This window comes from Neopsephotus bourkii, unplaced genomic scaffold, assembly GCF_033783945.1.
Source record: "Neopsephotus bourkii isolate Nb327-2 ecotype Australia unplaced genomic scaffold, CSIRO-AGI_Nbou_v1 NB_107, whole genome shotgun sequence".
NCBI classification, from domain to species: domain Eukaryota; kingdom Metazoa; phylum Chordata; class Aves; order Psittaciformes; family Psittacidae; genus Neopsephotus; species Neopsephotus bourkii.
The window spans coordinates 15,586,942-15,603,563 of NW_026900624.1; the positions used below are offsets into that span (position 1 = coordinate 15,586,942).

A 16,622-nucleotide genomic window follows, 5' to 3' on the forward strand; every position below is an offset into this window, starting at 1 on the left:
TGGTTCAATAAGGCTTTTATTATCTTTCTGTATCCACACACCTTTGCAGAATATATCTAAAGTGCCAGCTCAATTTTCCCACCCATTTTGCTTTGATAGGGGATCAGCGCTGGTCGAACCTCCTCCTTCAGGAACTTTGCCACCTGTTCAAGAAAGACAGTGAAAAGAAAATGAGCAAAACAAGTGGCCTGCCTTCTCCTCCTCATTCAGGCCTGTTTTTCTCACTAGGGTCTCTTTCACAAAGCCACCTAGCAGTCTGATATGTCCAGGGTCAAAACTGTGAAGCCCACAGGGAAGAAAGTCAAGAAAGCCAAGGAAAATAAAAGAGAGAAATGTGTCTGCCTTAGTAGTATGCAGAGGTGCATAATATGCACATTCTCTGCCATAAAACAGGACATGGCATTAAACAACATGTTGCTGTATTACAACCAGCAGGACCTATAGCTTCTTTCCACTATTTACCTGTTGAGGAGCACGTCCAGTGAAAGAGGAGGGATCCAACAAGCTTTCAAGTTGTTTATGGATAGGGCTGAAGTAAGAATCCGCACGGACACGGTCAATGAAGTCATTATCACCCCCCTCCTGTTTCACAACAGCAGCTGCTTGCTGGGAGAGAACACGAATCTTCTCGTGGCAATCCTGTAGGAGCAGGGAGAAGAGGAGGGGGAAAGAAAAAGGTCATTCCATTGCTACTGACAGCACACGTTCATCCCTTTTGCGGGAGGGAGAAACATCAATGGGTGCTGCACTGGACAGCACATAAATGAGACACAGCTTGGACTGCAGTGTCTCACAGACCACTGTATTAAAACTAGATTTTCTTTATTCTTCCACATCTGCTTTGTGAGACTAAACCAGTTTGAATGTCACATATGTTCCATGTTCAATTATGCCACAAAATTATGCCACTGGAATCCTTTACACTTCTTCACATTTCACAAATATTCATAAGTGTAACTATAGGTTTGTTGAGTTTTTTCAGTTGTAAACAATGTAAAACATCTACAGATTTGGAAAAGAGAAAAGAACGTGTCCAAATTAACAAGCAGTGAGAGTTATGAAAACCATGGTTTACATAAGGACAGGCTGATGGAAAAGAATCCCACCTCACAGACCTGAAGGCTGTAAGACATTCTCTCCCAAAGAACTCTTATATGGCACTAAGACTGGCAAAACCCTTACAATAACTGTTCTGAAAGACTTTCTAATCCCTTGACTTCCTGTGGAATCAATCTGTAAAAACAAGGGAACCAAACTGCAAAATCAGATGCTCCATGATGGCCCTAAAATACAGTCGTGGTTGCATTTACAGCCATGTATGAATTTTCTCCTCTTACGTATTATCCTTGACCTATCTTCAGTTAAGAGGAAAATAATCCTTTTTCCTGTTTCCAAATGCTGTCTTGCTCCAGCACTGACCTGTGTCACGTGAACAGATCTGTCTTCTGAATGTTTAGGGAAGGGTGCTGTTCACTAGTAGGGAAAGGAAGTGAGCTTCTGTGCTATGAGGTCGGAAAACACAGAAAATGTCCTGTTCCACAGTTCTCAGCACATAAAAATGGAACATACGAATGTGAATATGAACAACTCTTATAAATGTACTAAACTCTATAGATTTGTAATTAAATAGCACAAGAAAGGTAGGCCAATAATAAACACAAATGAAATTCACTCTTCAGTCTAATCAAAAGAGAGAAGACTGTTCAAGTAACTATGGGATAATTTAGAAAGGGAACCAGCTGAAAAGATAATGAAACTTATCCACATGGTGTAACCCCTTAATATGTTTAGTTAGGAAGCTTACTGACTGACCCAGTGACAAACATGGGAGACACGGGAAAAACAAACAACAAATAAGTTTCCTGACTGACATCACGGGTGAGTTGCCACAAGTGTTTCAGAGAACTAGAACCACATATTCTATGCAAAGCTTCTAGCAAACACTGCCACTATTGCTATATTGCAAGTTTAACCTCTGTCCCTTAAGTGGAAATAATCATTAATGGAAAAATTACTATCTTAAGGTAAGTGAAAATAAGCTGTTTTATTAAGTTGTAGATTTGATTATCAGTTTTAACTTGAATTATGAAATTAAATGATATGGAAATATAATCTAGTTGTGCCTGGATTTATTTACCAAGGAAAATATTTAATTTCAATTTGCTTGAACACAGAAAAGTGAACGAAGGACCATAAACAAAGTTAATAATAAAAAGCACTATACTGAATTAGGGAGGAGTGTCATGTGAGTGAATGGTTTGGAATGGTCTTACTTGATTTTTCATTAACATCACTGATTCGTTCTTTTAATTTATAAGGTAGCCAACTGCCAACATACTCCATTTAAAGAAGCCTGGCCTGTGTTCCAAGTTCCTTCAAACATTTACAAAAGGAAAATGTCTACTAGTATCTAGTATAAAAATAGGTCTCTTTCTTCCCCAGCACAGCCAGCCAGATTAGCTCAAACACACGGTGTTCCTAACAGAAAACATGGATCTCCACAATTGCTCTCCTGGTGGCTTTGCAGCACCAGTGTGATATTAAATAACTCTCTGGGAGTAGGTGGAGAACAAAGAAAGGTGAGACAGTCAGGGCAAGAACCCAGATACTTTGGTTTCTCAGGACTCAAATGCCAGGCAGTGAACAAAGGTATTTTGGACTGCTTGTACCTGGCGATTGCCCCCAGCTTTCACCATCGCCATGATTATATTCTCTGTGGCCATAAACGGCAGCTCCTGACGGATCCTCCTCTCAATCACCTTGAACAAAACAAAAACAAAACAGAAATAAGAAACAGCATTATAGAAATCCTGTAGACTGGGACTCCTGGCAAAGTTTCCTCTCCCTCTCAATCTCCAGGACTGGACAATGATGCAAAGATAATTTCTCTTTGTGAACTTAGCTGTGGAATTCCAGGTATTGAAGCTGATAATACTTAGAAGCTCTATCTTGCAAGGGACATTACTATGGAAAAGATGTACAGTTGTTCATGTTGTAGGTTGTTTTTTTATCCTGTAGGTAAGCGACAGGACTGTACGAGATCTGTCTTTTGATGGTGAGTTCTACAGATCTGTTTTAGCTTAGGGAAAAAATATCCTCTGTGAGAAGTTTTGAATTTACTATCTTTTGGCTTCAGCAAGTACCCTTTGCACGTCTGCCCTGCAAACAGCAAGAATATAGCAAGAATAGAGAGCAAAATTCAGAAACTATTTGGACTAACAGATAAAAATGGAATCTTTTGAGTGGAATGATTTTTATACACTTCGGCATAGTTGCAGCCTTAACCAGGCAGCAGCACTGCACACATTATCTCCTCCTTTACCTTTGGATATACCACAAGTCCCTCGGAGATATTCTGCAGTGTACTCAGAATGATGTCAGCTGTGAGGAAAGCCTCAGCCAGACACACGCGCCTATGAAACACACATACCCAGGGCCCCAGTTAGCAAGAAAGGCCATGTTCCAGTCTACCTCAGATCCAGCTCTTTAGTTTCTGTAAATAATTCTCTAAATAGCACTACTGTGGCCTTAAAGCTGGAACTGTTCTCCTTATGGGTGCTGCTTGGTGCTTAAGTGTCACAACAAGGAAAGCTAAAGAACATCTTATAGCAGTAGCTCTCAAGCTGGGGAGAAAGGACGGGGATTTGGTTTGTATTATTACTATTGTTGTTGTTATTGTCAGTAGAGGGAGAGAGAGGAAGAGAAAGGGTGAAGGCACACATACAAAGCTCCATGATAATTCAGTGATTACACAGCTAGGAAACAGGGAAGCAAGTTAGAGAGCTAGCACACTTGTGAGTATCTTCCTGTGTTCTACCCCTCCCTCCAGGAGTAAGACTGCTGCACACTCATGCTGTGCCTGGCTGTGCTCAGTGGGGAACTTTCATAGTAATCCATGCATTTAGTGGGGGCTTTCTCCAACAGACCAGCTCCTGGTCATAGAGGAGGCTCCTGACAAAAAGAAAAGGAAGGAAAGGAGAGGAGTAGTGGGGACTGAGCTGTATCAGGCAAAAGGCTCTACATCACAGCGTAGCAATGAAAGCATGATCCATCTGCGATAACAGTGCCATTCACCAGTGATAGCCCATTCTAAACTGTCATCTTTTAAAATATACTAGTACTTGAACCTTGTGTTACATTTAAGGCCCCACTTCTATCTCACTGTCTTAAAAAAGATTTTGCTGTTTTGTAGGTTGACTGCATCTTCTCCTTTCAGAACACTGTAGCTTTAACAAGAAAAATCCAAGGCACAGGATTTTTTAATTGGATTATGAAGTGGACAAATGACCCTTTCTATTAGATGAGATGAAAGTAAAATCTGAAGCATCCCACAACACCTCTCAAGACTTTGTAGTGAATGGGAAATAAACACACCATACCAACCAGTATCAAATTTCTTAAATTGTTTGTTGCTGCCTGTGCAGCTCTTTTCTTAACAGTATTAGCAACTGTGGAGTAAAGTCCTTTTGGAAAAAGATCTTCTATATTTTCATGACATTTTAGGCAGACATTATGTTTGTTGAGACATTTTTAAAATACCATTCTCATCAACAATCTTAACACTGGTTTATAGCCAAAACTGTTGCTCATTCTTCCAAAAGCCCCATACCTTAGGAATCTAAAGACTTCTAAGATTCTAGGAGATCAAATTCTGCAACAAAAGACTATTCTGAAACTAAAACATTTCAAATGTAAATATGAGCTTTACGCAAATTTAGTACTAACCAGAAAGTGGAAGCATTGAATTTACTTGCTGTAATTTACTTGACAATACTTACAGATAACTTTTGCTCCTCTCAAAATAGTCATAATGAAGAGTCAGAAAGCAATGTTTGCTGAGCAATATCTGTAAGATCTGCACAGATTTTCCTGAAACGTTACTTAAAAATATTGTCTGTGCTCTTTCTTTAGGATCTGAACTTGTTTACTCACTGTTCTTTATTCCTTGTAAAGGATAACACTTTACAAAGAGATTGGAATAAGTTTCTTTAGAGTATTTGGAGGGTTAAGGGTTTACTAATCAAATGTTGGATTGTTCTTTAAGAAGTGAAGAAGAGCAGGGTCAAAACTCACATTCAAAGCAGGGCGGAAAATTTGAGAAATGTGAATACTGTTATACTATGCCACTTTTGTTTTTTATTAAGCATGGATTCTGCGTCCCTTCCTCTCTCTACTGATTTACTCTGCAGAAGATCATGATAAGAAAAAACCCCAACAGCTTTAATCTGATCTTCTATAGGAAAAAAGTTTGTAGTCTCTAGAGTCTATTGAGACTCCTTTTCATCTAACTTGTAGTTTTAGTTCAAAAATAGTATTTTTTAAATACATCAAAGGGCTTCCTGCCCAAGACCTGCAGAAATTGCAGCACTGCATGATCTAAACAAACCTGTTGGCACTGTCATCCAGCGTTCGCTCAAACCACTGCACAGAGGCTGTTTGGAGGGGATCCAGCACCAGAGTCATCAGGTGTCGAGCCAGGCTGCAGCAGCGTTCTGAACGCATTGGGTTCCTCTTGTAAGGCATAGCACTTGAACCTGTGAAAGGAGAAAGAACGATGGGCGCAGGGTGACAGAAGTAGTACGCTCAGACTGAAGAGATGAAGGTCCTCCCTCGGAAAAGAAAAACGTGTCAGGAATCATGTTTTCACTAACGCCTCAAAATATGATTTCGTAAGGACAAGATGGAATAAAGAAAAGTACACCACCATGTTTCTCCCCTTCACTTTAGAAACACCCAAATGTGGAGAGAAAAAAACGAGAAGACATTTTGCAGTTCTGCAAGACAGAAGTACCACCTCACAAAAAGAACAAATGGCCTTAACTTGTAATGCATTACTTAGCATCATCTCTCTAGGCTACCCATGGCAATGTTGAAGACCTCATCTGCTTAATAATATTGTTCTTCAAAGTCAGATACTTACACTCTGCCTGTTGCACTGGTGAACGGATACCAAAACCATCCACAGAATGTAGAATGGTTCAGTGACTAACGCTTCATTTGCTGATTCAATCCTATGCAACTATTTAAGGGACCTGAACTTTTTTCCAGCCAAAAGTCAAATCTCTTCCTCCTATTAATGTCAGAAACCCATCACAGGTATTTTTCTGGCAAGGGTCCAGCCTAATTTCATTGTTCCAAACTTGCCTGTTCATAAAGACCAAAATGCTGAGTCAATCTGAAAACCTACAGCTCCAGTCAGCTTCAAGAGGAATGGAAAACACTAAGTACTCCTCAGACCCAAGTCTTCCTCTGTGGGGAATGGGGCATGCATGACTGCTTCTGCTCTCTCCCCAGACTCAGGAAGTGCATGAATACAAATCTGATTTTAATTCCTTACTATCCAAAAACTTTTGGGTAGAGTTCCCATTTTTTCTTTGCTGTTTTTTCCTTCTTTTTCTTTAAAAGGCACTTAAAATACTAATAATGTCAAACCCCAGTTAATTTAAAGCAACCACTGCCAGTGACATTTCTAGGTATCATTAAAAGGCTGCAGCAACACAAATGGAAAAATACATGCACTGGTCTAAGAAATGCCTTCCATCTCTTACCAATCTGGTCTTTCTCAAAAGGTTCCTCTATCTCCTTCAGGTTGGCCAAAAGACGAATGTCAGTACAGATCTAGAAAAAAGAAAACCCCAGAAATTAACAAACAGAACCAAACTAGCACACACCAGTATGCATATACTTCTGTTAGTGTTCTTGGAGAAATGTTTTCATTTGTGTCTGAGAAGTAAACTGGGAGGCACTGAAAAATTTGACCAGAAGACTGACAGTGCAATCATACTTCCTGGCCTAAAAATCCCAGTCAACAAAACATGAGGAAGAATGCATGAGAATATAACGGGACTCCAAGAAGGACAAATATTTGCAGGGAATGGAAGACAGACCAGGAGGGAACACTGAAAATGCATAACAAAATTACACAGTGATTTGCAAACACAGATAATGTGTGTTCACTGAGCAAGCCAGCCTACAAAAATAAAACAAAAGAATACCACAGCCCAAGAGAATGAGGGGGGGAACAGAGATAAATCAATGAAAAGCATCCACAAGGACAGAATAACACCATTATCACAGAAGCAATTAACTAGGAACAAATGGTGAAATATAAAAACTCTGTACACCACTAGGAAAGACATTTAGTTTAATTGGATCAATTTAGCATAGATTAGGTTAACATCTGGTGTGGGATTTGTAAACCCATTTTAGAATCCTCAGTAAACTTGCTTTCTTTGCCACTGGTGTTAAGATCTTTGAGGTATGATTACTAGATATGTACCCAGCGGTGAATTCGCATGATCACAAAGAGAACAGCTAAACAAGGAATAACAATTAATATTTCTTGAGAAGAGCATCCTGCACTATAAGCACCTTCTCTTCACAATCTAAAATGTTTTTCCCTCTTCCCAGTGTATACAAAGAGGGTGCTCACCTTGTGTATAGATGCCCCCAGACTAGCCAGCACAGACAGGACTTCAATATCCACCTTGCGACTATAGGTCTGCCCTGTGACCATATAGGCCCTAGAAATAAGCACAGAAAGCGAGTTCTCCAGACAGATACAATGGTAGTGCAAGACTCTGAACAAGGAGTGACAAGGTTCTTAAAGTGGAGGGCTGTCATTCTGCCTTGACGAGAACTACTTTGGATTCGGGCTGTCAGTTTCTTGGGGCAGTATGCAGATGGCAGAGAGAAAAACAGAGGAAGAACTGACAGCCATGCTTTGACAGGGAGACAAGTAGAAGCAGCCTGTTTAGAACGTGAAATTTCCTGCAGGAAGCTGCAACTGGGAATGGAAGATGGCAAGGGGAGGTAAGACAACAGCTGCACAGATGTCAGCTTGGCAGCAAGGGGAAAATAGGCCAACAGAGACAGTAGGAGTCACGATTTGCTAACACCAGATATAGGTGACTAAGTATGCTTGTTACATACCGTTTAAATCCTGCCTTTGCAGTCACTAATCTGTCCAGCTCTTCAACCTCAGGGTGAAGGAAAAAACCAAAACAAACAGAGCTCAGAATGCAACAACTCAGGAAGGTCACCAACAGCCAAAAGGATCTTCTGCTTTTCCCAGTTTACTGTCAACAGAAGTTGTACCTGCTGGGAAGCCCCCCCTCCCCACTTTCACACAGGGCCTTGTCAGTGGGCCCCAGAGGGATCACAGTGCTCTTGTGAATTTGATGCCAGAATCTCCATGTTCTGCCAAGGAGAACAGCATTCCAGAGGACAGAATTGCCAAATCTGCAAGTCTATGCCCTGGGCTGTCTGACTTACTTTACTATGGTCTCCTTCAAAGAGCTGCAAAAAGCTGGCTTGAGTGCCGGTGGTGCCTTTGACACCCCGGAAGCGCAGGTCATCCCGAGCCCGCTCCAGGTTCCGCAGGTCCATGCACAAGTCCTGAATCCACAAGCAGCAGCGCTTCCCCACAGTGGTGAGCTGCGCAGGCCTGAAAACAACCAAGAACAGAACATGATGCATTGATAATTTGCACAGCAACTCCACAAGGACCACAGTTTGCTTCTGAGTCTGCCGTTAAGACCTCCTTGTTGGTTGGTGTCTCTGACTCCTTTAAGCAGAAATTGGAAAGATGTGGCTTATACCAGCAAATGTACTGAAGATATGATCATTCTTTTGAGAAATTAAAAGCACAGAACCATAGAATGGTTTGGGCTGGAAAGGACCTTAAAGCTCATCCAGTTCCATCCCCCTGCCATATCCAGGGACACCTTCCACTAGACCAGGTTGCTCCAAGCCCCATCCAACCTGGCCTTGAACACTGCAAGGGATGGGGCAGCCAAAGCTTCTTTGGGCACCCTGCGCCAGTGCACGGGGCTGGAACCGGACGATCCTCAGGTCCGTTCCAACCCAAACCAGTCTGATTCTGTGTTACGATACTTCCCGGGAACCTGTCCGTCTTCCCGCGCCTCCGCTGGCGGAGGGCGCCCCCTGCCGGCCCGTGCGGAGAGAAACCAGCAGGACGGGAGAAACGGGATGGCTGCATCTATCCCCCTCTCCTCCCCCTCAGTTCTGTTTGTCCAGCGCACAGGGGGTATCCAGGCTAACTTACAGCACACGTGTGAATTTCTCAGTGCAGAAACATCTGCGTCCACGTTGTGATTTTAAACGATTCCTCTTAAGGGACTGCTCCTTCTTATTTATAAAACAGGATTCGTCAGCGTCTGGCCAAACATACAGTAATTAACATTTTCTGGCAAGATCTCCGCTTTGAAATAAGTATCTGCAAGCTTCAACCACAATGTACCCTTGCAAATGCTTTGAGGAGAAAAATGGGGAGATGATGGAGTACTGAGAAGTTGAAATACTTCAAATTATCCACATAGGCTCCAAAGACAAGCTCCACACTATTTCAGAAAAAGTATATGCACATAAACAAAGTGCTCCTGATTAAGCTCAGGCATAAAAAGGAAGCACACAAGATGTGGAAGCACAGACCAGTGACCAGGAAGAATACAAAGTAACTGCTCAGCACCAAAGGGCTGGGGCTAGAAAAGCCGAAGCCCACCAGGATCTGTTTGATGCGGGATGTGAAAGGCAACAAGACAGGCCTTTCCAAATACGTAAGCAGGAAAAAAGGAAAGCCAGGGAAAACATGGACCTGTTCATAAACGGGGCAGAGACTTTGATGACAAAGTACACAAAAAAGGCTGAGGTATCAATGCCTCCTTCACCTTAGTTTTTATGACTTTGCCTTGCATACACTTCTTGAATACTCCTTTGTTCTCTTTCCAAAAGCCAAGGTAAAACTCAGCCCAGAGAACACTCCTCCAAAAAGCTGTACATGAAGAGGGACCTAGGACTAGAGCTGATGGAGCTGACATGGCATATACAGCAAAAAAATTAACTGGATACCTGAATCAAAGCTCTCACTTTCCTTTGGCAGAAATTCTGAAGTGCCAGTCTGACATGAGCTGTGCTTAACTTCTCTGCCTCTCATGTTCCATATCACTAAGGTAGAAGATCCAGGTTTACTTCAAGGTGTATAGTTTAATGCCTCTGACAGCAAACTATCTTCATGAAGCAGTAGATTAATCTACCACAACAACAGACCAGTCTAGATCTCATGGTCCTTTGACTCACTAGTCTGCCTTAATCCTGTCTATTCCATTCCAGTCTGGTCTAGTCTATTTTTTTATTTCTTGTTCTATTCTATTCTATCCTAAAAGCAGTCAATGTTAGAAGTGCTGCACAAGATGTCAGTTTCCCAAAAACCAGAAAACATCCTGTTAAGCAGAAGAAATTCTTCCTTATTCTTCCCAGGGAGCCATACAGGGATGTACAAAAACAGATGGATTTTCATCCCTTTAGAAGAAAGCTTCAGCTATAGAGACACAGTAGCTGTAGTAAAAAGTAGCCAGGAACAAACCTGTCTAAGCTGCAGATAAAACTAACTTAACTGACAGAAAAACATAGAAAAAAATGTGACTAGAAGACAGGCTTACTGCAACTCCCAGCCGTGCTTTCGGAAACAGCGCAGAACATCTGTGTTGGCAAGGAAGTCATTCTTTATGAAGCTGTGTTAAGACAACTGCTGACAGCTAATCAAAGCAATAGTTCAATTTCTGAGACAAGTCTGGAGTTAGGAGCATACTTCTTTTCTGAACCACTAGCAATGTCTTAATGATGTCCAGCAGTACCAGCTGCCAGTGGTAAGAGACAGGAAAAAAAAGGATGAAAGAAAGCCATATCAGGTACGGCAAAGCACAGTCAACAAAATGAAAGCAAAGGCTGATGGCTACTTACTGGTAGTGAGTGAAGCCCAAAGTAGGTAGGTCAGCATACTTCTCAGCAAAGTCGGCCAGCCGGCTGATCACCCTTGCAAGCTGATGGGTGCAGAGAGGATAGATAAGAGGTGGAATGAGAGAAAAACCACACAGCAGAAGCTAGCATGCTTAAGCATAACAGTATTGTGAGAGAAAGGGGAGGGAAACAACTGTGCAGCCCTTGTATACTCCTCTAATTGTTGAATATCATGTGTTTCATTTTTTCAGGGCATGCACATAATTTTTGCTTGCTACAAAACTCAAGAGACAAGACAAATGGCTGGACTGCAGTTTAAACTAGTCTAGTCCTTATGCCCAGCCTAATACTGCAGTTGGTTTGTCCCTGGGTACTTTCTGTACTCCTGGAATTGGTCAGAAATAAAGCTGCTTTGTGAATAATTGACACAGGGCAAAATGGGTTCTAAGACATTCAGGTAATAGACAACACTACACACCCCCTATATTTGACCTCAGAAAACTATATTAAATAGCTTCTTGAATGCTGACACACTCCTAGGAATATAGTCAAGAGGATGCTTAAGCTGACTCTGAAAGCAATGCAGTTGTTTTCTAAAACTAGTACCCATAGCACAGATAAACAAGGAGCTGCTTATAATTCCCATGGTGGGCAAGGACATGTTCAGGAAAAACTTGAGGAAAGAAAGGCAGGTAACTGTTCACTTGAGAATATCCCAAACAGACAAGCTCCCTCCTAGCTTCCCAGCAAGGCTTAGGAAAATCAAAGTTAAACACAGTCTATTCACCGGACATCAGTGCTGCCCATTTCTGAGACACTGCACAACTGCCTTCTCACCTTGGGTAGCAGCAGGTCAAACCCATCACGGAGGACAATCAGATCCTGAAGCAAAGAAAGGAAGTTTAGGCCTTGTCTGAAGGACCAGATGAAATGACTTATCTCAGAGAGGACACGTAATTAAAATGTACTTTGCCCACTCAAACATCTTAAAATAAAGGCTCTGTTTTCCTTCTTGTACCAAATCTTGAAGCGAACTTGCTTATGACAAAAATGGTGGCTCCATCATTGCTCCTTCTTTACTAACCATAGAAAGTCATACTGGGCAGCAAAAAACCCATTTCCACTGACGGGGTCAGGATGCCCATGGAATGACAGACTAAATCATTCATCCTGAGTGGAAAAAGCAGGCACCATAGGCTAAAGACAACAGGAAAGTAAGTGGACTGATCATGCAGCAGTCATCTCTACTCCTGCTTTAGAGACTGAGGTACAGCTAGGTGCAAGTGTCACAAGGTAGGTGGCATTACATAAAAGCCAAACAGGCTTGCAAAGGAGTAGGGCAAAAATAATCACGCAGCAGCTTCTTGTAGGACAAAAGCAGTTGTGAAGTTGCAATTACTTGGACACAGGGGAATAGCAAATAAATACTGAGAAATTTAGTTTTCATTAAATTAGGTTTTTCATCAACATTTTTCATCAACATTTTACAGTTCTATAGAGCAGTGGTACTTCCTTTTTCACTTAACACACTCATCCATTCTCTTGGATGCTTTATTTTTATTTAATAATTGAAAAGCTTTGAAAAGCTTTATTTTTATTTAATACCCTGAATTAATACAGTAGTTCCAAGCAGCTCACAAGTTGTGTGTATCAAAAGTGGCCTTGCTTTCTAAGTCAGTGAACTCTTGTCCTGCTGGCGTAACTGACTTTCCACGTTTCTGCATGCATTTGCAACTCACCATCTCTTATCTCCTTGAATATTTAACATGCAAGCAGAGCTTAGGGAACAGTTATTTTCCAGACAGACTTTCCTTCATCACAAAAGAAAGAAGGTAAGAGAAATTTGCCTCTCTAGGGTAGCTAGGATAAAGAGGAATTACTTCAAAGGTAAACCTAATAAAAACGTCTGAAAAAATCTAATGTTATTTCATAACAAAAAGTTTATAAAGAGTTATCAAGTAAGCAGCTGTAGCTTTGTTTTTCCCAGCTCTTCAGGCAGGAAACAGAATGCATTTTATTACCGTATTATCCCCTACATAACAGGAAGTTGCTCCAAGGTGAATGATTGCTGCAGCTTTTGGACAGCAGTGGGCAAAGGTGTGAACATGGGCCATCACATCGTGACGCAACTTCTTCTCTTCCTCTGCTGCCATCTTGAAGTCAATGTTGTCCAGATTGGCTTCCATCTCCTTTATCTGCTCATCTGTGATAGGAAGCCCAAGGGACTGCAAGACGAAAAGAGCTTTCTATTTCTTTCTGGTTTTAAGAGAGAATCCAAATTGAGACAGAACCTGTTTAGGTAATTTGCTCCCGTATGACATCTCAGGGAAGCATGGCAATTTAGAATAACCACGAGCTGTAACATTCTAGGGTTTACATTCAATGTAACATTCAATGCTTTCATTCTAGGGTTCTCCAATGGGATAGGATGGTGCTCATACTTAGATGGTCCTCTTGGGCTTCATACCTTCCTAAGTCATGTACCATCCCTGTGACAACTACAAAAATTAGACACGTGGGGAAAGGTGACATAAAAATAATATAGCTTTAACTTCTTCTAATTAAATTTACCCTTTGGGTAATCCAGCTACCACGTGTCTAGATAGCTTGTGTCAGGAGGAACTCTTTGGACCACAACTAAACGTACAGAACTGTGAAGAGCTGGATTAGAACATATGGAAAGGTACAAATGTTTGTACCTTCCCAAAATTCCTGAAGTATTTCACCTCAGACTGAATCTGGAAGCCTGGGAATCAGTCACTTGATCTGGAAGCATTGATCTTGATCAGTCACTTGATCAGATAAATGCTCCTAATTCGCATTCAAAATTATCTGCTAAACGTTTTGAGCAAGCTGACTTAAAACAGTAAGATAGCAAAGCACTGGATTACACACTGGTATAACTTTTGCACATCTCTACACTTGCGTTTGCTAGTTAAGCTGAGAAAAAAAAAAGTCTGTTCCTGATAAAGAGAGTTTAAAAGTCCCACAGTGAACTTGGCATTATTTCCTTAATTAAAATGCTATTGCCTTGTGCAATTAGAACTGACTAGCCAGAAAGCTTCAAGGATAAAAAGTATTTCAAAAGCTGGTTCTGGTTAGAACCAAACTGACAACATGGTTTGCAGATGTGGAATCTGCAACTAGAGAAGACAAAGTATGTGAAGCAGATGTGTCTTCAAGGTCTTCATCAGATAATTAGTACTCATACAACTTAAAATGTAATGCTGCAAGTGTATACGCAACCAGGAACAAAAGGAACAAAATACCAACCATAAAGGTTTTCTGCCTGATCCAGTTTCCAGTGAAATAATTTTCCAGTTCTTATTTCACATATTCTAAGTGGATTACTTGAAAATTTCTCTTGTAAGTAGGGTGATCATTGAAGCTATTTGCCTGGCCCTTTTCTTTACCTAAAACTTTATCACTAAACTGCACATTCCCTCTCCTGCTACTTTTCTGCAGCTTTTGGAAAACCTATGGTTAGATATTCCTAATATTCTGATATACTACAAGAGTAAGCACTGTCCAGAGTTCATTCATTACTTTTATTTTCTTTTAATGCATCCAAAAAGAAATATTGTGTACCTTCAATAATGAAACTAAGGAAACTGCTTATATCTGTAACTAACTGGTCACTGACAGAGCTGACAGGTGTTCAGAGTAACTGACTCTTCTTCCTGCAGTCCAGAGCTGACATCAGAAGACAAACTCATCCGGAATGAGGAGACAGATAAAAATAGTCATCGCCTTCCCACTACAAAAAGGTGCAAGACCTGTCTCTGGTTTCTGGGAACAAAACTCAAAGGTGGGAATGCGAGGGAAAGCAAGGGTCAAGAGACAGGGGAACCCCAAGTTCAAGACTTGGAAGTTGGAAAACTGGCAGTCTCAGCAGCTTGCTTTTCTCTTCTTGGGCAAAGTGTAAAGTATTTGCTCTTGACCAGAAGAAAAAGTGGCGATTATCTGCTAGAATTGATATGACAGTGTTTAGGTAATCACGCTTTGAATAGGCAAAGCTTCTTAAGCATATATTCTTGGTACTGACACTTTCTACCTTAGCTGAGATTTGCAACATCTTACTCCAGCAGTTCAGCTGTGACAATACTGAGCATGTGGCATTTCAGAGGGCAACTCCTATTTAACACAACTGTATAAATACATCTTCAGCCTGGCAGTGTTCAACCACCCAGGTTGGACGAAGCCTTGGGTGGCATGCTTCAGTGTGAGGTGTCCCTGCCCATGGCAGGAGGGTTGGAACTAGATGATCTTAAGGTCCTTTCTAACCCTAACTATTCTATGATTCTGATTTGCTGCAGCATACTATTGATAAGGCCACTGTAGTGGTATGGTCACTGAAGAACAAACACAGTAATAACCCTGTGCACTACTTGTCCATTCTCCAGCACGGTGCTTCTCTGCCCTTACACTAACAGCCATACCTATTGCTTGGATTGCTTCCAGACAAAATGGAAACTGAAGGACTGTACAAAACAAACAAGCAACTATTGAGTCTGAAAGCCAAAGGTGCCAGAAAGAAGGGTGGGTTTGTGTTGTTCTTTTCTTTTCTTTGGGGGGTGGGGGGATGTATTACGGCTTTTTCACTGTCAGAAACCTAATATGAGATTTCCTCTCAGTCGCAAGGACTCAAGTTAGGGCATCTTGAAGACTGACTGTCTCAGCTAGAAGGGCTGTACTCATCTCTCTCATTGGTACCAAAGTCAAGAAAGTTTATCTTAAACTACATTTTTAAAACGTTAACTCTGTTAACAGTTTACAATCATATGGACATACTCTCAGTTGCTGCTTCCTACTAGCTGAATTGATATCAATTTTTTGTGCTCTCAGAGGTTCTTTTGTGGCATTTGGCCTGTCAGAAACATCGTAAGTATTTCTGGGTAGCTGTTCTGCTCACTTCAGCCACAAGTAAACTTATCTCAGAAATCAAGGGCAGGTGAATGGGGTGGTCCAGTTGGCACGGACTGACAGCAATGGGATTGCACGAGAGAGCTCTCACCAGTCACACCTCCTGAAAAGCAAACAGCCGAGTGCTCCAGCAGGTCACCAGTGTTCTCTCAGAACACTGAACACCTCCCACAAAAACTGCTTAGCAAAGCTTTTATAAAACCAATTTCACAGAAAAAAAGGCAAAAGTGCAAGGGGGAGGGCATGAGATAAGAAAAGGTGATTTGCAGATAGGTGGATGACAGGAGGATTGCGTACAAACGGTTGTGTAAAACTGTGCTTGCATACACTCACACCCACACCCCCCGACTCCTTCTTCGCCCCCCAAGGGCAGCCAGAGCCCGAAAGCTGCTCTGGGCAATGTTCCCCCGCTCACGCCGGGCAGACCCGGGCCGCTGCTCGCTCCCATTTCCCGGGGAGACACGCCGGCCGGTTCCCGTCGGTTCCGGCCCCTCGGACACCCGGAGCACGCACCTGCCGCAGCCTGAAGGGAAAACGCTCCGCCATGGCAGTCCCCGCTTTCCCCCTAGGGCCAGCCCTCATCCTCCGCCAGCTAACGGGAGTGCCCCCGTCCCGCCGTTACCTTCTCGGCCTGGGCGAGGTACAGCCAGAGGCGCCGCCAGGTGCCGAACTTCTTTCTCTCGCTGAAGTTGAAGCCCATCTCAGGGCTGGCGTAGCGCGACACCAGGGGCGAGCGGTACCGCGCCAGCCCGTCCTCCTCAGCACCGCAGGTCGCCATCAGGGCGGTAGAGCGACCACGGCCGCGAACGGGGCTGAAACCCCGCCGGCAGCGCGGGATAAGGGCAGGCAGCGGCTCCGCCCCGGCGTCGTGAGGAGGGCCCGCCCACAGCGCGCAAGGCGCCCCCTGACGGCTGGAGGCCGCGCGTGGGGCCATGGCAGTA

General features: G+C 42.5%; 1 protein-coding gene across 1 annotated transcript; it reads right to left on the reverse strand.

The window, feature by feature from the left end:
• On the reverse strand, positions 1–16,489 carry ADSL (adenylosuccinate lyase). Its single transcript, XM_061363348.1, has 13 exons — positions 16,304–16,489; positions 12,780–12,983; positions 11,596–11,640; positions 10,762–10,841; positions 8,275–8,446; positions 7,933–7,979; positions 7,433–7,523; positions 6,549–6,618; positions 5,387–5,534; positions 3,323–3,413; positions 2,670–2,759; positions 463–639; positions 1–143 (listed from the first exon to the last, which is right to left on the reverse strand). The coding sequence occupies exons 1-13, from the start codon at positions 16,457–16,459 to the stop codon at positions 57–59; spliced, it is 1,458 nt and encodes a 485-aa protein (XP_061219332.1). The 5' UTR covers positions 16,460–16,489; the 3' UTR covers positions 1–56.
• Between the last annotated feature and the right edge of the window lie 133 nt (positions 16,490–16,622).

Bases quoted from the DNA above. Each gene is read 5' to 3' on its own strand.
- ADSL (XM_061363348.1), bottom strand. From the start codon at position 16,459: ATGGCGACCTGCGGTGCTGAGGAGGACGGGCTGGCGCGGTACCGCTCG. The intron at 7,524-7,932 runs GTATGTAACAAG...GCTTATTTCTAG, and splicing joins GCAAAGGCAGGATTTAAACG to GGCCTATATGGTCACAGGGC. The intron at 144-462 runs GTAAATAGTGGA...TTTCTTGAACAG, and splicing joins CTGGACGTGCTCCTCAACAG to GTGGCAAAGTTCCTGAAGGA.